Consider the following 20,344-nt stretch of genomic DNA (forward strand, 5'->3'; position numbering starts at 1 on the left):
ATTTTAAAATGTGTATATATATTTTTTTTCTTAAGTTTTATTTATTAGAGAGGGGTGCACAGGGTGGCAGGGGAGGCAGAGGGAGAGGGAGAGAGAGAACCTCCAGCAGACTTTCCCAAGTGAGGAGCTGATTTGGATCTTGATCCCATGACCCTGAGATCATGACCTGAGCCCAAATCAAAAGTCGGACACCTAACAGAGTGAGCCACCTAGATGCCCCCAAAATGTATATATTTTGATAAAAGAAACTTTGCAGTGTTAATCTCATTGTATATTTTTAGATTCATTTATCATATTAAACATAGGCAGTTTGGGTTTAATTTTAATGTTATGGATATTATATCCTGTCGCAATTGCATTGAGATTTCAGGATAAATTAATCACTGGAGATTACATATATTTTTATTGCTTTCTTAATTTTCAGATGACCTTATCGAACATATATAAACTCATTTATATAACAATTATAAATAGGAATTACAAATACCTTTGTAACTTTGTTTTTGCTTTAAGAAAGCTAGCTGTTTGAGGTGCCTGGGTGGCTCAGTCAGTTAAGTGACCGACCCTTGATTTCAGCTCAGGCTGTAATCTCAGGATCATGAGATCGAGTGCCACATTGTGCTCCATGCTTAGCACTCTGTCTTCTTGGGACTTTCTCTTCCTCTCCATCTACACCTCTCCCCTGTGTGTGCGTACACATGCCTCTAAAATAAATAAGTAGGGTACGCCTGGGTAGCTGGGATGCCTGGGTGGCTCAGCGGTTGACCGCCTGCCTTCACCTCGGGGCATGATCCTGGAGACATGGAATCGAGTCCCGTGTCAGGCTCCCTATGTGGAGCCTGCTTCTCCCTCTGCCTGTGTCTCTGCTTCTCTCTCTCTCTCTCTCTCTGTCTCTAATGAATAAATTAAATATATATATATTTATATATAAAATTAAATAAATCTTGAAAAAAGATTCTCACCCTCTGCCCCTCTTCATTGGCGCTCACACTTTAAAGACTTAGAAAAGAGAAAACTAGCTGGTTTTGAAACGTAATTTTCAATTTACATGCAGAAATAATTTGTCAGGCATTTTCAGTCTTTTTTTTTTTTTTAATTTTTATTTATTTATGATAGTCACACAGAGAGAGAGAGAGAGAGAGGCAGAGACACAGGCAGAGGGAGAAGCAGGCTCCATGCACCGGGAACCCGATGTGGGATTCGATCCCGGGTCTCCAGGATCCACCCTGGGCCAAAGGCAGGCGCCAAACCGCTGCGCCACCCAGGGATCCCCGGCATTTTCAGTCTTACAGAGATTTTAATGGATTAGAGATTGTGTAAGTCTCTACTGTGAAGACGTGTGTGTGTCTGTGTGTGTGTGTATAATAGTATTTATGCTGAATTGTTTTAAGTTTTTTATGTTTTCTCTTCCTAGGTATGCATTCCTCAGCAGCAACTGAGCTGTTCGTTACTGGACCTTTGCCAACCACTGGAACTCTTCCACCCTCTGCCCTCTCTGCTTATCAGCATCCCACCACCTTCAGCAATAGAAACTTTGCTACCACCTCACCTTTGGTGCTTCAGGATTCATCTTTTAACACTACATCAAATGGAATTTTAAATCCTCATGACCCTTTGCTACAAATCAAAACTTCCCAGGGAACTGTTCCAACTGCTTTGGCATTTGAGCGCCTGGGCACTTCTGCATTAAGTAACAGCATACCACCTCAGTCTTCAACATATCGCTCAGCTCAAGAGTCTGCACCCCATCTTTTACAACCTCAGTTTAGTTTGTTGCCTTCAGCACTTGGGGGAGCCCAGCAAACTCCTCAAGCCTACAGTTCAACTCTCTTTACTAGTTCTACTGCTTCCATTGAAAGAGCTCTTCTTCGAGAATGTAGTGTTATTAAACACCATCAGCGGCCTTCAGGTACCCAGTCTATTCAGGCACAACTGACTGGTTCACAGCATTCCTTACATAGCTATCTATCAAATGCAAGTGTAGTTAATTTTCAGGAAACAAGCAGGCAGTCATCTTTATCCTGTAGCCCAATTGGAGATTCTACTCAGGTGAGCAATGGAGGATTACAACAGAAGACCTCCCAGGTGTCAGTGGAACTTGCTCAGTCTTACTCATCTGCAATTCCATCATCAGGGTTTCCTCCTACTACAAAAGTAAAAAGCTGTTCTACGAAACAACCACTAACGTCAACTAAGACCCCCAAACCTCAAAGTATAATTCCTCCTGTGCAAACATTAAGCTATTCTAAACCTTTACATAATCAGAGTTCTGTAATATCAGGCCAAGCACAAATTTATTCTACAGCGCAGCTACCAAGCCTTTTATCTGTTAGCCAGTCCCAAAATTATGGCTTAGTACAGCCACATAACGTGCCATCTATTGTTCATTCACAGGTTTATAGATCCAACAAAGTTGAGAAGTTACCATCCTTATATAAAACATTGACTTTTTCTGGATCATCTCAGACTCTAACTTCTGAAAATCAGACACTTAATTATTCTCCTAATCAACAAGAAGTGTTATCTTCAGTTACAAATGAGAACTACCCTGCTCAAACAAGAGATCTATCTTCAGTTAGTCAGTCTCAAAGTTATTCATCTAGTCATTCTCAGGGTTTATCACCAGTTAGCCAGACACAGGTTAGTTATTCATCTCAGTCACAAGTATTGTCTGCAGTCAGTCCTTCAGAAAGCTATGCTTCAGGGCAGTCCCTGACATTGACAGCCCCTTCTCTTTCCTATTCTTCTGCCTCTCGGGCTCAGAATTTGTCAGATTCTAGCCCAACCCAGAATTATATTTCTATGCATTCTTCCCAAAATGCTCAGACTCAAGGGTCATCCTCTCCCCAGTCCCAGAAGTTTTTGCCTGCTGTCCAGTCATCATCTTTTGCATCCTCTACTCACTGTCAGACATTACAGAACAGCATACCTTCCCCTGATCCAAAGTCTTATGCTGAAAGAAAACTTGACTCAAATGTGTATACATCTTCAAAGCAAGAGGAGGATTTTCCAATGCAAGAGTTACAGGTATTACAGCCACAAGTATCTCTTGAGTCATCGACCCAAAGGCTATCTGATGGAGAAATTAATGTTCAAGAATCAGCTTATAAGGTGTCAAAAGCAGAGGACAGATATTCTCAGAGTGTGATCAGAAGTAATTCTCGTCTTGAGGATCAGGTTGTTGGGATTGCTCTACCAGGGTCAAAAAAAGAAGAAAGCATGGTTGGTTCAGTGACACAACTTACCCAACAAATTGGCCAAGTCAGTGCAGCAACCCTTGATATTAAGAAGGCAACTAATTTAATGCCAACCCCACAGATAAGATTGAATACTAAAGACCTCAACCAGCAGCATGCTCTTATACACAAGGTACATGAAGCCAAGGTCCAGGAGCAACATGATCAAATAATTAATGCCTCATCTCAGATTCAAATTCCAAATCATTCTTTAGGGCATGGCCATCAGGCATCTCTTCCTAATACACAGGTTCTTTTAGATTCTGCATGTGACCTACAGATTCTTCAGCAGTCAATACTGCAGGCAGGTTTAGGACCAGTAAAGGCATCTTTACAAGTACAGCGTGTTCAGAGTCCTCAACAAATAGTACATCCTTTCCTTCAAATGGATGGCCATATTATTCAGAGCAATGGTGATCATTCTCAGCAGCAACTCCATCCTCAAACTTCTGAAATTATGAAAATGGACCTCTCCGAGTCTTCAAAACCATTACAACAACATCTAACAACAAAGGGCCATTTTAGTGAAACAAATCAGCATGATTCAAAGAATCATTTTGTTTCTCTTGGATCAATATGTTTCCCAGAGGCAATGCTTCTCAGTGATGAGAGAAATATTTTATCAAATGTAGATGATATCTTAGCAGCTACAGCAGCAGCCTGTGGGGTTACTCCTTCTGACTTTTCCAAGTCAACTTCAAATGAAACCATTCCAGCAGTTGAAGATGGTGATTCTAAATCTCATTTTCAACAGTCATTAGATGTTGCTCATGTGACTTCTGATTTTAACTCCATAACAGCTGCAGTAGGAAAGCCCCAGAATATAAATGACATTTCCTTAAATGGAAATCAAGTTGCTGTAAACCTTTCACCTGTACCTAACCTCCAGTCAAAAATGACTCTCGATCAACAGCATATTGAAAATGGTCAAAATAAAGCACCTAAAGTAATTTCACCAGTGGTTGGACCAAGTCATGAAGCCCAGGAGCAGAGTTCTGGCTCATTCAAGAAACAGTCTGCTACCAATCATGAGTCTGAAGAGGATAGTGAAGTTCCTATCGATAATACATTAAATAACAGCAGAAACCAAGAGTTTGTTTCTAGTAGAAGTGTAAGTGGAGAGAATGCTGCATCAGAGAGTGAGCTCACCTTGGGGGGTGATGACAACAGTGTGTCGGTGAACCCAACCAGAAGTGCACTTGCACTGCTGGCCATGGCCCAGCCCGGGGAGGCCACTGGTGTCAAAATTGAAGAAGAAAATCAAGATTTAATGCATTTTAACCTTCAGAAGAAAAAATCTGGGAAGGGGCAAATGAAAGAGGAAGACAACAGTAATCAGAAACAGCCAAAAAGACCTGCCCAGGGCAAACGCCAGAATTCAAGGGGAACAGATGTGTATTTGCCATACACTCCTCCTTCCTCAGAAAGCTGCCACGATGGTTATCAGCATCAAGAAAAAATGAGACAGAAGATCAAAGAAGTGGAGGAAAAACAGCCAGAAGTCAAGACAGGATTTATTGCCTCTTTCTTAGATTTTCTGAAATCGGGGCCCAAGCAGCAGTTTTCTACTCTTGCCGTCCGAATGCCCAACAGGACTAGACGACCAGGGACCCAGACTGTTCGTACATTTTGTCCCCCGCCACTTCCAAAGACAACTTCTACGACACCCGCACCTTTAGTGTCTGAAACTGGGGGTAACAGTCCATCAGAAAAAGTTGATAATGAACTTAAAAACTTGGACCATTTATCTTCATTTTCTTCTGATGAAGAAGATCCTGGAGTATGCAGTCATGATATTTATAAAAGCGCCTCTATTACCTTAACTACTTCAGATGCTACTTCTGATAAAAAGAAGAAAACAGGTAAAGTTTTAAATTTTAGATTCATAATTATGGCTTTCCACTATTATTTGTATGGTGATAGGCTGGGCTTTAAGCTTTTTTAGCTTGAAGCAGGTCTGTAAATAAATTTTCAGGGCAAAATGCATTGGTGGGTATTTTACATACTTACTCTTTTGCATATGCTCCTTCCCTGTAGGAAAGTTTTGGGTTTTAGGTTGAGAACTTGGTGGGTTTTTTTACTTTCTCCCACGTGACACGTGACACATGGTATGTATCCAGACTTCTCTAATCTGAGACATCTTGAGGTGGTTTACAGGTATGAGGCATTGTGCTGTACAGTTCTAGTATAAACTGTCATATTTTCTTGGTATGTCAGTTTTTACCTGAAGATTAACGTTTTAGTGTTAAATATAGTTACGTGTATTATGTACACGAATATAATTAAGATAACATTTAAAAAATTTGTGTTGGCTCCAGACTGTGTCGCCAAGTCTTTGGGTATGTGTTTCACTTTACTCTGTAGTTAAGGGAACATTTAGAGGAACTGTTTTAAGAAGCACTGCCTCATGTCAACTATTTAAGGAACACGCTAAGGGAGAATATATGTAACAATAATAGCCATCACCTCTGTGCTGGGAACTAGTAGCAATGTTATGAGATATGCATTGTTACCTCCAATATATAGATGGTATAACCAAGAGTAAATGAATTGTGTGGGTCCATACAACTAGTAACTGACAGAGCCGGAGTCTGCACTCAGGTTTGTTTGGTTGTAGAGCCTGTATTCCTGCCTAGCTCTTTTGTATAAGTAAAATGGTGCTTTAAAAGTTTAAACTCTGTTGTGTGATGTACTCTTAGCTTCTCTCTGAACTCAAGACTACCTTTAACTACTGGAGTGATCTGGAACAACTGGTATCCCAAATAATCTGTTAGCATAAACATCTGCTAACACATTTTCTAAAGAATTCTCACTTTGTTATACAGGGAAATTAGTATAATGGAAAGTCAATGTTAGAATCAAAGACGTTATGGACGTGGCTAATCTAATCGTAGTAACGTTTTAGACTCCCAAATTCAGACTGCTTTGCAATTACTTTTATATTCCCTCTTCCATTCATAAAACAAAGCTTTTGTAATTTCTGTTCTAAAATAGGAATCTAAGACTGGTTTCTTCCAGACAGGTATTATTGCCTCATTTGTAGTTGAAATCCTCATCACCAACCCAGTTCTTCCTGTTAGGTATTCGAAGTTCTCTCCATGCCATCCCCACTGCTTCCTCCTGTGCAAGAGCTCATCTCTTGCTTCTTGGTAGAATCCTTCACACCAGTAAGATACTTCTCAGTGCTTCTAGGGGAAAACATTAAAATAATATGTAAAAACTCTTCCTTCCCATATTTTACTTTCTGGTTCCATTCTTTCCATTTATCCTCTTCTGTAACAGCCGAACTTCTCATTGTTCCTGAGACCCATAAGCCGCACTTTCACAATTGTCTTTGAACAGGTTTTTCTCTAACCAGAATTGCCCTCTTTGAAGTTTTCAGCCCAGCAGACATTTTGTCGTCTCTGAAGACCATCTTCAAAGTCACTTTGTGGAAGTTACTCCAGGGAGAATTCATGCTCATATCTTCTAAATTCACACAGCTTTCAAGTATTTCTGAAGGGCAAATTTAAATTTAAATTGCAATGAGGTCTAATTTACCCGTTTCTTTCCTTTTATGATTTGTGCTTGTGTCCTAAGAAATCATTGCAAACATGTTCTGTTTTCTTCTAGAAGTTTTTAACTTTTGCATTTTACCTTTAGGTCTATGACCCCCGTCCCCCCTTTTTAAAGATTTTGTCTATTCATGAGAGACACAGAAAGAGATGCAGAGACACAGGCAGAGGGAGAAGCAGGCTTCTTGCAGGGAGTCCAATGCAGGACTCGGTCCCAGGACCCCGGGATCATGACCTGAGCCAAAGGCAGACACTCAAACACTGAGCCACCCAGGCGTCCCATGTGGTTTTCTTACGCAGTCTTTCAGTGGTGAACTACACTGACTAATTTTCAAATATATTCATGGCCTTGCATTCATTCCTAGGATAAACTCCAACAACTGTGAAGTATTGGTTTTTTTTTTTAATACATTGATGAGTTCAGTTTTCTAATTTTTTTGCATCCATGTTTGCAGTGGATATTGGTCTGTAGTTTTCCTTTTGTAATGCTTTTGTCAGGTTTTGGTATCTGGTTATTGCTGACCATATAAATGAATTTGGGACTATCCCCTTCTTTTCTTTTTTCTGCAAGAAATGGAGTAGTAGGGGATCCCTGGGTGGTGCAGCGGTTTGGCGCCTGCCTTTGGCCCAGGGCACGATCCTAGAGACCCGGGATCGAATCCCACATCGGGCTCCCAGTGCATGGAGCCTGCTTCTCCCTCTGCCTATGTCTCTGCGCCTCTCTCTGTGACTATCATAAATAAATAAATTGTTTAAAAAAAAAAAAGAAATGGAGTAGTACTGTTTCTTCCACAAATGGTTGTTCGAATTTGTTAGTGCAACCATCTGGACCTGGAGTTCTTTTTGTCAGAAAGGGGGTTTTTTTTGTTTTTTTGTTTTGTTTTGTTTTGTTTTTGTCAGAAAGTTTTTTGCTGTGAATTCAGTTTCTTTGATATGGAACTAATTCACCTTGTCTATTTCTTCCTGACTGTGTTTTGATAGTTTGTATCTTTGAAGGAAATGACCTATTTTTATCTGAGTTGTCAAATTTATGGGTATAAAGTTGTTGGTAGCATTTCTTCATATTGGTAATTTGTATCTTCTTTGTTGTGGTCAGTCTGGATAGAAGTTTACTGGTTTTATTGACTCTTTTTCTCCTTTGTTGGCAATTTCATTGATTTTTTGGTGTTCTCATTATTTCCTTTTTCCTGCTTGACTTAGATTTATTTTCTAGTTTTCTGATTTCTTATGGTAGAAGCCTTAATTGTTCATTTGAGACCCCTCGTCTTTTCTACTATAAGCATTTAATATTACAAACCTCTCACTGCCCCCTGCTTTAGCTGTATCCCACAATTTTATTTTTATTATTTTTATTTTCTTTCAGCACTCTTTAATGCTTCTTCTTTGATACATGAGTTATTTAATTTTCAAATATTTGAGTGTTTTCCAGACACCTTTTCTTTATTGATTTCTACTTTGTATAATTTTAGTTCTCTTAAATTTGTTAAGGTTTGCTTTATGGCCCAAAATATGCTTGGTCTTTTTTTTTTTTTTTAAGATTTTATTTATTCATAAGAGACACAGAGAGAGAGAGGCAGAGACACAGGCAGAGGAAGAAGCAGGCTCCCTGTGAGGAGCCCAATGTGAGACTCAATCCTGGCACTCTGGGATCATGTCCCGAGCTAAAGGCTCAACTGCTGAGGCACCCAGGCATCCCAAAATGTGCTTGATCTTGATTAATGTTCCATGTGTACTTTCAATTAATGTATATTCTGCTGGTGTTGTTGGATTGTTCTGTAAATGTTGATTAGGTCAACTTGGTTGTTAGTGTTATTTAGGTTTTCTAGGTCCTTGCTGATTATTTGTTCCTTGTTCTGCCATTACTGAGAGTGGAGTTTTGAAGTCTCAAAGTATTTCTGTAGATTTTTCTATTTCTCCTTTCATTTCTGTCAGTCAGTTATTGCTCTGTGTATTTTGAGTTCTGTTTTAGATGCATGCACCTTTAAGATTGTTAAGTTCTTGTGAATTGACCTTATCATTGTATAATGTGCATCTTTAATACTGGTATAATCTTAGTTGAAGTCTACTTTGTCTGATCTGTGACATTATATTTAATGTGGGTATTTTGTAGATAGTATATATTTTAGTTTTGTCTTTTATTTAAGCTTTAATCTCATAATCTCTGTCTTTGAATTGGTATGTTTAGACAGTTTACATTTAATTTAATTGTTGATATAGCTAGATCTTCCATTTTATTGTTTTCTGGTTTCCCCCTTTTTTGTTTCCTCTTTCCTAGCTTTTAAAAACACATTATTTGAACTTTTGGTATTTTATTTTTAAATTTATTTCTGTTTTTTCCAGCAGTTATCTTTTTGTATTCTTCTAATGGTTGACCTAGTGATTAGCATCCATTTAAAATTAATATGTTTATGATTTCAAGTAAAATGTTGAAGCCTAACAACCATACAAGTCCCTTTACCTTTGCACCCGTATGTTCACATATTTGTCCTATATATTACATCTATTTACATATATTGAAAACCATAATAAAGGAATAATTTTTGCTTTCAAGTCCAATATATTTTAAATTACTTAAGAGGAGGAAAAAAAGCCTATTGTGTTTACCTAGACATACATATTTTCTATTGCAGTTGCTTTATTCCTGATATTCCAGGTTTCTCTCTGGTATCATTTCCCATCAGCCCAAAGAACTTTTCCTTTTCCAAGACTTTTTCTTTTTCTTTGGTTTTCAGCAGTCTAATTGTTTATCCGGGTAGGGTTTATCCTATTTGGAGTTCACTAAGCTTCTTGAATCTGTAAATTATGTTTTTAACCAAATTTGAGAAATTTGGAGACATTTTTTTTCTGCACCAATCTCTTTCTCTACTTATGGGATTCTGGTGACACAAATGTATAACTTTTTGATACTGTTTCTGAGCTTCTTTTCTTTTTTTTTTTTAAGTTTTTATTTATTTATTCATGATAGACATAGAGAAAGAGAGAGGCAGAGACACAGGCAGAGGGAGAAGCAGGCTCCATGCCAGAAGCCCAACCTGGGACTCAATCCCAGGACTCCAGGATCGCGCCCTGGGCCAAAGGCAGGCTCTAAACCGCTGAGCCACCCAGGGATCCCCTCTGTTCATTTTTTTCAATCCTTTCCCCCCCCGCCCCGTTCTTCAAATTGTATAATTTTTATTGGCCCATCTTAAATTTTATTGATTTTTCAGCCTTCTCAATTCTGTTCCTGATCCCATCCAGTGAATTTTTTATTTCAGATATTTTTAAATTATAAAATTTGTCTTTGATTTTTGTTTCCTGTTTCTCTTTTTCTACTGAGAATTTACATACTTCTATTCATTTTAAAAGTATGCTACCTTACTTCCTGGGGCATGGTATAACAGCTGCCTTCAAGACTTTGATAATTCCAACATCTAAGTCATGTTAAAAGTGGCATCTAATTTCCCTTTGAGAATGGTCACTTTTTTCTAGTTCTTTGTATATTGAGCAATTTTGGATTTTATCCTGGACATTTTGAGTACTATACTGTAAGACTCTGGGTTCTATTAAAATTCTCTGGAGAATATTGATTTGTGTTGTTTTAGCAGGCAGTCAGACTACAAAATTCCATTTCATCTTTGAGTGGTGGTTCCAGTGTTGGTTCAGTTTTACAAAGCCTTTGCTCTACTGCTTTGGATCTCAGTGGTTAATCCAGAACTTGGGTGATGAGTAGACTTTGTTATAGTTTATATCTCAAAGCCTTCATTATGCTAGTTTGAATCTACTCTGCATAAGTGCAATTTAGCGTGAAACGGATTGTATGTGTTCATATGTAGAATTAGCGGATACCATTCTGCAGCTGTTTCCTCTCTGGGAATTTCCCATACTACCCAGCTCCCTGCGTTCCTTTTCCTTAGGCATTTGTGTAGAAAGCTGGAATTTTTCTTGGAGCTTTAGCTGCTGATGCGTTGACACAGTTATCTGCATGTGGGGGTTAAGGTGATACAACAAGACCAAAAATAGGGAATTCCCCTAGGCTTCCTCCCTCAGCTTTATTGAAATATAATTGACTATATAAGTATATATATATAATTATATATGTCCTGAAACATTCCCTACATTCTTCATGCCATGATGGCCCTGTTTCCAGTTTCCTCTAGAATGCCAAAAAGACAGGCATTCTGTCAGGGTTTAAGATGTCTGGTTCACCACCTTAGCATTGCAGCTTTGTTATTTTGTTTGTTTTGTTTTTTTAAAGATTTATTTATTTATTTATGAGAGACACACAGAGAGAAGGAGAGACACAGGCAGAGGGAGAAGCAGGCTCTTCACAGGAGCCCAATGCAGGACTTAATTCCAGATCCTGGGATCATGACCTGAGCCAAAGGCAGCCACCCAACCGCTGAACCACCCAGGCGTCCCTTGCATTGCAGCTTTGTGACTTGGGTTGCCCTCAGGGCAGGTCTGGGAGAGAGAAAAGAAAAAAAAGAAATGGCATTTGCCCCCCACATTCTTCACCTTGCACAAGGCTCCTCTCTTTTACTCTTCTGTCTAGAAAGACAGATTTTCTTGGAGTTTTTGTTGTCTGTGCCCTTGCAGTTCTGCATGGGGGCGTTACCTCTGGTCAGTGCTATGTGAGATGAGAGGAAAGAAGTAAGAAACATTTCCGTTTATTGTTATTTAAATTTGCCCTTACCTCTCCAGTCTGCCTGCTTTATTAACTTCTCAAAGTCTTCAGGTAGTTACCCTTTATAAATATATATATATGTTTATTTATTTATTTGTTTGTTTGTTTGTTTATTTATTTATTTTAATGAGAGATACAGAGAGAGAGAGAGAGGCAGAGAAGCAGGCTCCATGCCGGGAGCCCGACGTGGAACTTGATCCCGGGTCTCCAGGATCACGCCCTGGGCTGAAGGTGGTGCTAAACCGCTGAGCCACCAGGGCTGCCCGCTACCCTTTATATTTTGTTCAAAGTGTTTATTTGTAATATGGGTGGGGGGGTGATAATAGGCTCTAGTGGGCCTACTTCATGTTGCTTAGCACAAGAAGCCATAAAATTTTTAAAATTCATTGTTTTATTAATTTATAGTCATGATTTCTGATGCTCAACTTATCCTATAATCGGCAAGTAGGAGTTCCTTCAATGTTTTGGTATTTTTATTGTGATTACATTGAATTCATAAATTGATTTTAAGGGAAAATTTATCTTTACAGTTTTCTCATGCACTTTTGGAATATATTATTTATCTGTTCAGATCTTATGTATTTTCATATCATATAATTTTTTTCTACACAGATACTATCGTTTCTGCAATTTTGAACTATAAATTTCCCCACATTGTTTTCTTATTGGTTACTGATGGTATATGACAATTACTTTTATATCTCCATTTTGGTTTTTGCATTTTTATTGAATTTTTATTCTCAATTTCTTGCATTTTTCGATAGTTATGTCTTGTAAAAATAATAGAAGTTTTACCTTTCTCTTTCTCTTTTTTTTTTTGTAATTTAATTTACTGGCTCAGCCTCTGTTTAATAGTAGCAGTGATAGCAATCATGCGGACCTCCTCCTTGGTATTAAATAGAATATGTAGTGTTTGACCATGAAATATATTTGTTAGTTTCTAGTACTGTACACTCTGAAAATTTCCTTCTATTCTGAGATTCTTGTTTTTTTTTTTTTAAATTAACAGTGGGTATTAAATTTTGTCAGATGCCTTTTTGAACCTCTAATCTCCTTTTTTCCCCACATTAACCTGTTACTTGATTTCCTAATTTTGAATTTGTTTTGAGGTTCTTAAAAAATATTTTTAAATTAACAATGGATATTAAATTTTGTCAGATGCTTTTTTGAGCTTCTGATAAATTTTTTCACACATTAATCTATTATTTGATTTTTTTTAAGATTTACCTATTTATTTTAGAGAGAGAGAGCATGTATGCAAGCAGGGGGAGGGGCAAAAGGAGAGAGAGAGAGAGAGAGAGACTCTCAAGCAGACTCCATGTTGAGTGCAGATCCCAACTTAACCCTGAGATCAGGTCCTGAGCCAAAACCAAGAGTCTGTCTTAACCAACTGAGACACCCAGGCACCCCAATCAATTACTTGATTTCTTAATGCTGAACCTTTTTAAGATAACTCTACCATGAACTCTGCTTTGTCATGATTAATTATTTTAATCCATTGCAAGATATAAGTTTCTACTGTTTTATTTGGGATTTTTACACCTAAACTCACAAATGAGATTATTGCTTATAGTGTTTTTTGTCTTAATCTTTTTTTGTTCTTTCTTGCTCTGAATGTGTTTGAATCTTTTTCTTACCATTCTGTGAAAAGTTTGCCTATTTAGTAGTTGTTTTCACAGAACCAGTGTGCTTTTCTTTTTTTACTCTTGTTTTCACTTTTTTTACTCAGTTTTTAAATTTTTCTTTAATCAGTTCTTTTTCCCTATTTTCCCTGGGTTCCACTTACTGTTCTCACTCTGGCTTCTTGAGTTTAATACTCAATTGATTTTTGTATATCCTTGCTTTTTAATGAATAGCATTAAAGTGTAAGTTTTCATTATACCTGGCTTTATTTATGCCTCTGGTTTAATTTGTAATGCTCTCACCATCCTTTTTAAATGGTTTATCATTTCAGTTTTGATTTCCTTTTTAACCCCAGAGTCTGTAAGAAAAAATGGGGTTTTGCCTGTTTCCTAGTAGGTTTCTGTTTTTAGTGGTGGTGGTAGTGGTATTCCTTTATTACTAATTTATGACCCTATTGTATTTTGGTCAAGAGAATGCTTAAATAATGCCTACTTTTGGAAATTTATGAAAATTTTGTTAGTAGTTTGGTCAGTGGTCAATTTTTATAAATATTCCATGAATACCAGTTGCTAGTAGATTGTATTTGGTAATGCTGTTCAAATCCTTTGTATCTTTTTGTGTTTTGTTTAATGTAATCAATGACATTAGATCACATAAGAAAATGTATATGTATATGGTGGAGGAGGTAAATGACAGGTCTAGAATGTGCCTTAAGCCATCCTAGCAAATATAGAAGGGGTTGATGAACATATGAAAGAAGTATACCAAAATGTTCATGGTGGTTATAGCTGCGTCATGGTATTTGAGGATTTGTATTCTCTACTTTTATGTATGTTTGAAATTATTAATAATAAACAGTTTTTTAAATCCTCCCTATCCTTATTTGTTTTTAGATTGCTTGATCTGTTGATTCCTGAAAAAGGTGTGTTAAAGTTTCCAACTATGTTTGTTTTTCTAATACTGTTTACTTGATATGTTTTGAACCCATGTGACTGGGTACATAAAATTTTACTAAGTTTAATTTCCCATATCTGTTTTTAATATTACCATACTAATTTTGTTGCTATTATTTTGGTATATTTTTCCATATCTGTTTTCTTTCTTTCAGAGTATTTTTTCTTGTGAAATAAAACTCACATATGGAAACATAAAACATGTAAGAAAAACATAAAATTTCTATAAATTTGAAAACGCAGACATTACTTAAGCCATATTCTTTGACCATGGTGCAGTCATTTTATAAAATAATAGTTGGAAAAAAGACAAAGAAATAATAATAAGCTTCTATTTTTATAACTTCTAAATAACTTCTCCTAAATAACTCATGGCTTTGAAAGGAAACCAAAACTGAAATGATAAACCACTTAGAAAGGACAGTGGAACATTATATTTCAAAACTGATGGGATGTGCCAAAAGTGTAGAACAAAGAAGATTTATAGTGTTAGAGAACAAGAAAGTACAAAAATAAATTGAGTATTAAATTAAACCCAATTTATAACTTCTAGAACTGACCACTATCTACATTGGGGATAGTAATCACTTCTTTGCTTTTCTTTTATAATTTTACCACCTGTGTGTGTATATACATCCCTAAGCACTATCCTTTTTTTTTTTTTTTTTTGAAGTATAGTTGACATACAATTTTATATTAGTTTCCAGGGTACAACTTATTGATTCAGTAACTCCATATATATATTAATCTTTCACCATAGGACATTGGTGCAATATTATTGACAGTATTCCCTCTCCTGTACTTTTCATTTCTGTTATTTATTTTATTACTGGAATTTGTACCTCTTAATAACCCCTTTGTCAATATTATACTACACTGTATTATACCTGAACACTATACTTTTGTTTGGCTTGTTTTAAACTTCATAAAAAGGGCATTCTATAGTATTGATACATTTTATTCCTCTACTGATTTGAAAGTTATACATTCATTTTTATAAATATATTTCCTGGGATCCCTGGGTGGCGCAGTGGTTTAGCGCCTGCCTTTGGCCCAGGGCGCGATCCTGGAGACCCGGGATCGAATCCCACGTCGGGCTCCCGGTGCATGGAGCCTGCTTCTCCCTCTGCCTATGTCTCTGCCTCTCTCTCTCTTTCTCTCTCTCTCTCTGTGTGTGTGACTATCATAAATTTAAAAAAAAATTTTTTTTAATTTAAATAATATATTTGCTTAGTTTTTTATTATGGAAATTTTCAAATGTAAACAAAAAGATTGGTATAATTAAACCAATTTATATATCACTCAGTTTTTTTTTTAATATATTTATGATAGTCACAGAGAGAGAGAGAGATTTCTGTTCTTTTCCTGCTTATAATAGGAATTACAGTATTTTCAGTGTCTCAAAATCTGTTAATAATCTTTTTTCCTCCTGGATAATAAGACTTCTGAACACAGAGAACAGAACTCTTTCAACAATGTTTATAGTTTTCAGAATATAAGCTTTGCACTTATTTTCTAACATTTTCTTCTTTCTGATGCAATTATAAATGGAATTGTGTTCCTAAATTAATTTTTGGATAGTTCATTGAAAGTATATAGAAATGCAAGTGGAGGCACCTGGCTGGCTCAGTAGATAGAGCATGTGACTCTTGATCTTAGGGTTGTGATTTCAAGCCCCAGGTCGGATGTAGAGCTTACTTAAAAAAAAAAAAAAAGCAATTGATTTTTGTATAGTGATCTTATACCCTGAAAACTTACTGAATTCACTTATTAATTCTAATAGTTTTTTAGGAGATTCCTTAGGATTTTTTGTCTATAAGATCATGTCATCTGCACATAGAGATTGTTTTACTTCTTCAAACATCTTTCCTAGGGGAAAGCATCTATTTTTTTACCCTTAAGTATGTCAGATTTTTTCGTAGATGCCCTTTATCAGATTGCAGTAGTTCCCTTCTATTTTTTAGCTTGTTGAGTCCTTTTTTATCAAAAGTGTTTAAATTCATGATACTGAATTTTGCTAAATGCTTTTGATATACTCATATTTTTGAAGATTTTTGTGTTTATATTAATGAGTGATATTGGTCCTATGGTTTTTACATGGTGTTTTTGTCTGTTTTAGGTATTGGAATACTATTGGCCCAATAAAATGAGTGCTTCTTCCTATTTTATTAAGTTTATTTGGATTGGTATTAATTCTTATTTAACTATTGGTAGAATCTACTTGTGAACAATTTGGGCCTGTGCTTATCCTTGTGGGATGCTTTTTAATTTCTTTAATTCTCTGTACTCGGTCTATTCAGATGTTCTATTACTTCTTGAGTCCTTTTCCGTAGTTTTCATCTTTCTAGGAATTTGTCCATTTCATCTTGTTAGCATACAATTTTTCATATTACCTCATTATTCCCTTTATTTCTTTAGCTCTTGGGGCTTTTTCAAATTATTTTGGTGTGTTGTTTTCCCTTCTTGCATCCAGTTGGCTTTTTTTTAGGGCTTCTTCACAACTTTTGTCAGCTGACCCTTTGTTATCTTGCATCACTTCTGTGTCTCTACTTAAAATATCTTTGTGCTACTTAATGGACTTAGGGGTAAGTGTAGGTTGATGGAGGTTCTCAGTCTGATCGTCATCCAGATGTAATTCCATCGCTTTAATTCTTGGAAATTAACATTCTTTAATTTCTTATTGTAGTATTCATTGTTTCAAACAATTTGATGGTAAAAATAATCAAGTCTTTCTTTTTAAACTGTTCAGACTTTACTCAGAACAAATATTTATTTGTATTACTGATTTGCATTTGCTTGATATAGTTTCAGAAGCCCTACGGATGACAACTACTAGCCCAACTGCCAATACTACTGGTACTGTTACTACTTCCTCTACCACTGTGGGTGCAGTTAAACAAGAACCTCCCTACTCTACTTCATCTGCAGTAAATATCCTGGAAAATGTAAATCCTACAGAACCCTCAAAACCCTGTGAACTTGATGGTCTTCCTTCAGACCAGTTTGCAAAAGGACAGGACACTGTTGCCATAGAAGGTTTTACAGACGAGGAAAACACAGAAAGTGGAGGAGAAGGCCAATACAGAGAGCGTGATGAATTTGTGGTAAAGATAGAAGACATAGAGACTTTTAAGGTGATTTGAATGTTCACAAGTTTTAAAGGTCATAGTTGAGTGGGCATGCCCTATAATAAGCCTTCATAATGACTTTAATAGTATGATCTAACTTGAATTGCAAAAAGTATATTTTGATGATTATTATAAGTCATAATTGTTAAATAATAAAATCAAACTAGCAGATATCAGATATTTTGAAAAAGAAAACAGCTTAAAATAGTTTTGACTTATATCTGAGATTTACATGTTTCTGATTAGTCAATATGCTGCATTTAGGTACTAGTAATTGAGTAGTTTTAAAATGTTCATTTTTTTCAAGGCTCCCAACTAAATTAAATTTAAAAATGATTTTTAAATTTAAATGTTTGGGATCCCTGGGTGGCGCAGCAGTTTAGCGCCTGCCTTTGGCCCAGGGTGCGATCCTGGAGACCCGGGATCGAATCCCACGTTGGGCTCCCTGCATGGAGCCTGCTTCTCCCTCTGCCTATGTCTCTGCCTCTCTCTCTCTCTCTCTCTCTCTCTCTCTCTCTCTCTCTCTCTGTGTGTGTGTGTGTGTGTGTGTGTGTGACTATCATGAATAAATAAATAAAATCTTTTAAAAATAATAAATAAATAAATAAATAAATTTAAATGTTTAAAGAAAACAAGAATATGATGTAAATATAAAATTCATTTATTTTCATAATTGCAAGTTGTGGAACTACAGGTAGAATGTCAAATTTTATACTAAGAAATTTTAGCTGTTTAAAAAAATAGGTTTGGGGGGTGGATTTGTTTCCTTGCTTTTGATTTTTGTAACTGGGGCAGAGAGAAATGGCATTGAAAGTATGTAACCTCAAATTACCTTTATGCCTTCCATTCATAATTCTTTTTTAAGATTTTATTTTATTTATTCATGAGAGGCACAGAGAGAGAGAGATGTAGAAACACAGGCAGAGGGAGAAGCAGACTCCATGCAGGGAGCCCAATGCGGGACTTGATCCCAGGTCTCCAGGATCATACCCTAGGCTGAAGGCGGTGCTAAACCGCTGGGCCACCAGGGCTGCCCAACCTTCCATTCATAATTATGACTATTAATACTTTAGCATATTTGCTTCTGGTCTTTTTGAATATATAAGTGCCCTTGTAAAATTATATCAATAATGTATGACAATATCATTAGAGGAAACTTTACAATAGTTACACAAAAGGATAATGCATGTTGGTGTCCTCCCTATTTCTGGAAGAATTTTAGCAGTGACTTAATAGCCAGCTTATAAGAATTGTTGCAAAAGTTCAGCTAGGTAAAAAACAAAAGTTTAGCCAGATAAGTCTTTAATTTTCCTTTCAGCTCTATGATTCTATAAATCCAGAATTTGTTGTCAGTTTTTTATAAATGTAATTAATTCTATATATTACAGGAGGCTTTAAAAACAGGAAAGGAACCCCCGGCTATTTGGAAAGTACAAAAAGCTTTATTACAGAAGTTTGTTCCTGAAATTCGAGATGGACAAAGAGAATTTGCTGCTACCAATAGTGTAAGTAAAATCTTCTTTACATTAGTCTTCCTTTCTTTTTCTTTCTTTCTTTTTTTTTTTCAAAATAATGATCCTGGGGAAAATACAGAATCATTTAAATGTAATTTATGTTTCTAATATAAAATAGCATAATATTTGATATATGATACTCGTCTGATTTTGTTACAATCAGTATATAAATACCAGCTTCTTAAAATTAAGACACTTTCTACTAGCTTTTTTTTTTTAAAGAATTGTTATTAGACTATGAAAAGTTCATATGGGCTTACAGGTTATATTGTATTGATCATTCTGTCAAACATTTTGATTTACCAAAAAACTTATAGAAATGATTCTTTTGTACTTATATAGTTACTTTTTTTTTTTTTCTTATATAGTTACTTAATAGCATTGAGTAAGTAAGCATTTGGTGATTAGCTGAATAAGATTGCTTCTATGTGTGGGCTTGCAGTTAAGAAGAAGCCTGAGGTCATTTTTATTGAGGGTAAAAAGTAGCCTGGCCAGAGTTGCATTTGAAAAACCTAAAGGATGCAATGTGTAATAGTCAAGCCAACAAATATTTTATGTATAGAATGTATAAGTATATAATTCAGAGTGTTTCCTTCCTTAGTACCTTGGGTATTTTGGAGATGCAAAGAGTAAATACAAAAAGATATATGTAAAGTTCATTGAAAACACAAACAAAAAGGAGTATGTCAGAGTGTGTTCCAAAAAGCCGAGAAGTAAGCCTTCACAAACTATCAGGTATTTACTTTTGTGTGTAATACATTTAAATAGCATTTATTGGAAGACTTGTTTTTGGCAATGTGATTTTTTTTTTTTAAGTTTATTTTTTTTTTTAGTAATCCCTATACCCAATGTGAGGGTCAAACCCATGACCCCAGATCAGGAGTCATACATTCCTCCTTCTGAACCAGCCAGGTACACAGGCTATGTTTTATATAAAGAATGAGATCAGGGCAGCCCCGGTGGCTCAGCAGTTTAGCGCCACCTTCAGCCCAGGGCGTGATCCTGGAGACCCAGGATCAAGTCCCATGTTGGCCTCCCTGCATGGAGCCTGCTTCTCCCTCTGCCTGTGTCTCTGCCTCTCTCTCTCTCTCTCTCTGTGTCTCTCATGAATAAATAAATTGAATCTTAAAAAAAAACAGAATGAGATCAATTGAAGAGCCTGATTATTTTTCATATATGTAAGTCTGAAAATTCATGCCTTTAATAAGTGATTCCTTTTGAAGTAATGAGATAAGAGCTATAAATTACAGCCCATGACTATCTGTGGTGGGATGGATACTCTTTTCCTTCCCAGAGTCCTTTTGGTGTCACCCTAATATAGTGGGGGGGGGGGAGGGATGGATGAGTTTATTTATTTATGATAGACACACACACACACAGAGAGAGAGAAAGAGAGAGGCAGAAACATAGGCAGAGGGAGAAGCAGGTTTCATGCCGGGAGCCTGATGTGGCACTCGATTCTGGGACTCCAGGATTGTGCCCTGGGCCAAAGGCAGGCACCAAACCGCTGAGCCACCCAGGGATCCCAAAACATCAAATTTTTAAATGAAATAAATTTTGAGAAAAAATTGTAAGACCTCTATTACTAAGCAGGTGTACAATAGAATTATCATATTAATTAATGTAATTCTGGATTGTCTGGAACACAAACCTGGAAGACAGCTGACCTAGCC

At 36.5% G+C, this 20,344-nt stretch overlaps 1 protein-coding gene across 2 annotated transcripts in view; it reads left to right on the forward strand.

Annotated features, from left to right (window-relative positions):
* Positions 1-20,344, forward strand: part of QSER1 (glutamine and serine rich 1) — a 73,486-nt gene that overhangs the window by 32,946 nt on the left and 20,196 nt on the right. For both annotated transcript variants that reach the window (XM_072759073.1, XM_072759074.1), the window contains 4 exons: positions 1,415-5,098; positions 16,835-17,163; positions 18,546-18,662; positions 19,273-19,406. In XM_072759073.1, coding sequence (XP_072615174.1) covers positions 1,415-5,098; positions 16,835-17,163; positions 18,546-18,662; positions 19,273-19,406 — 4,264 coding nt within the window. The remainder of the gene's footprint in view (positions 1-1,414; positions 5,099-16,834; positions 17,164-18,545; positions 18,663-19,272; positions 19,407-20,344) is intronic.

The sequence above is a fragment of the Vulpes vulpes genome, chromosome 5 (assembly GCF_048418805.1).
Source record: "Vulpes vulpes isolate BD-2025 chromosome 5, VulVul3, whole genome shotgun sequence".
Classification (NCBI taxonomy): Eukaryota; Metazoa; Chordata; class Mammalia; order Carnivora; family Canidae; genus Vulpes; species Vulpes vulpes.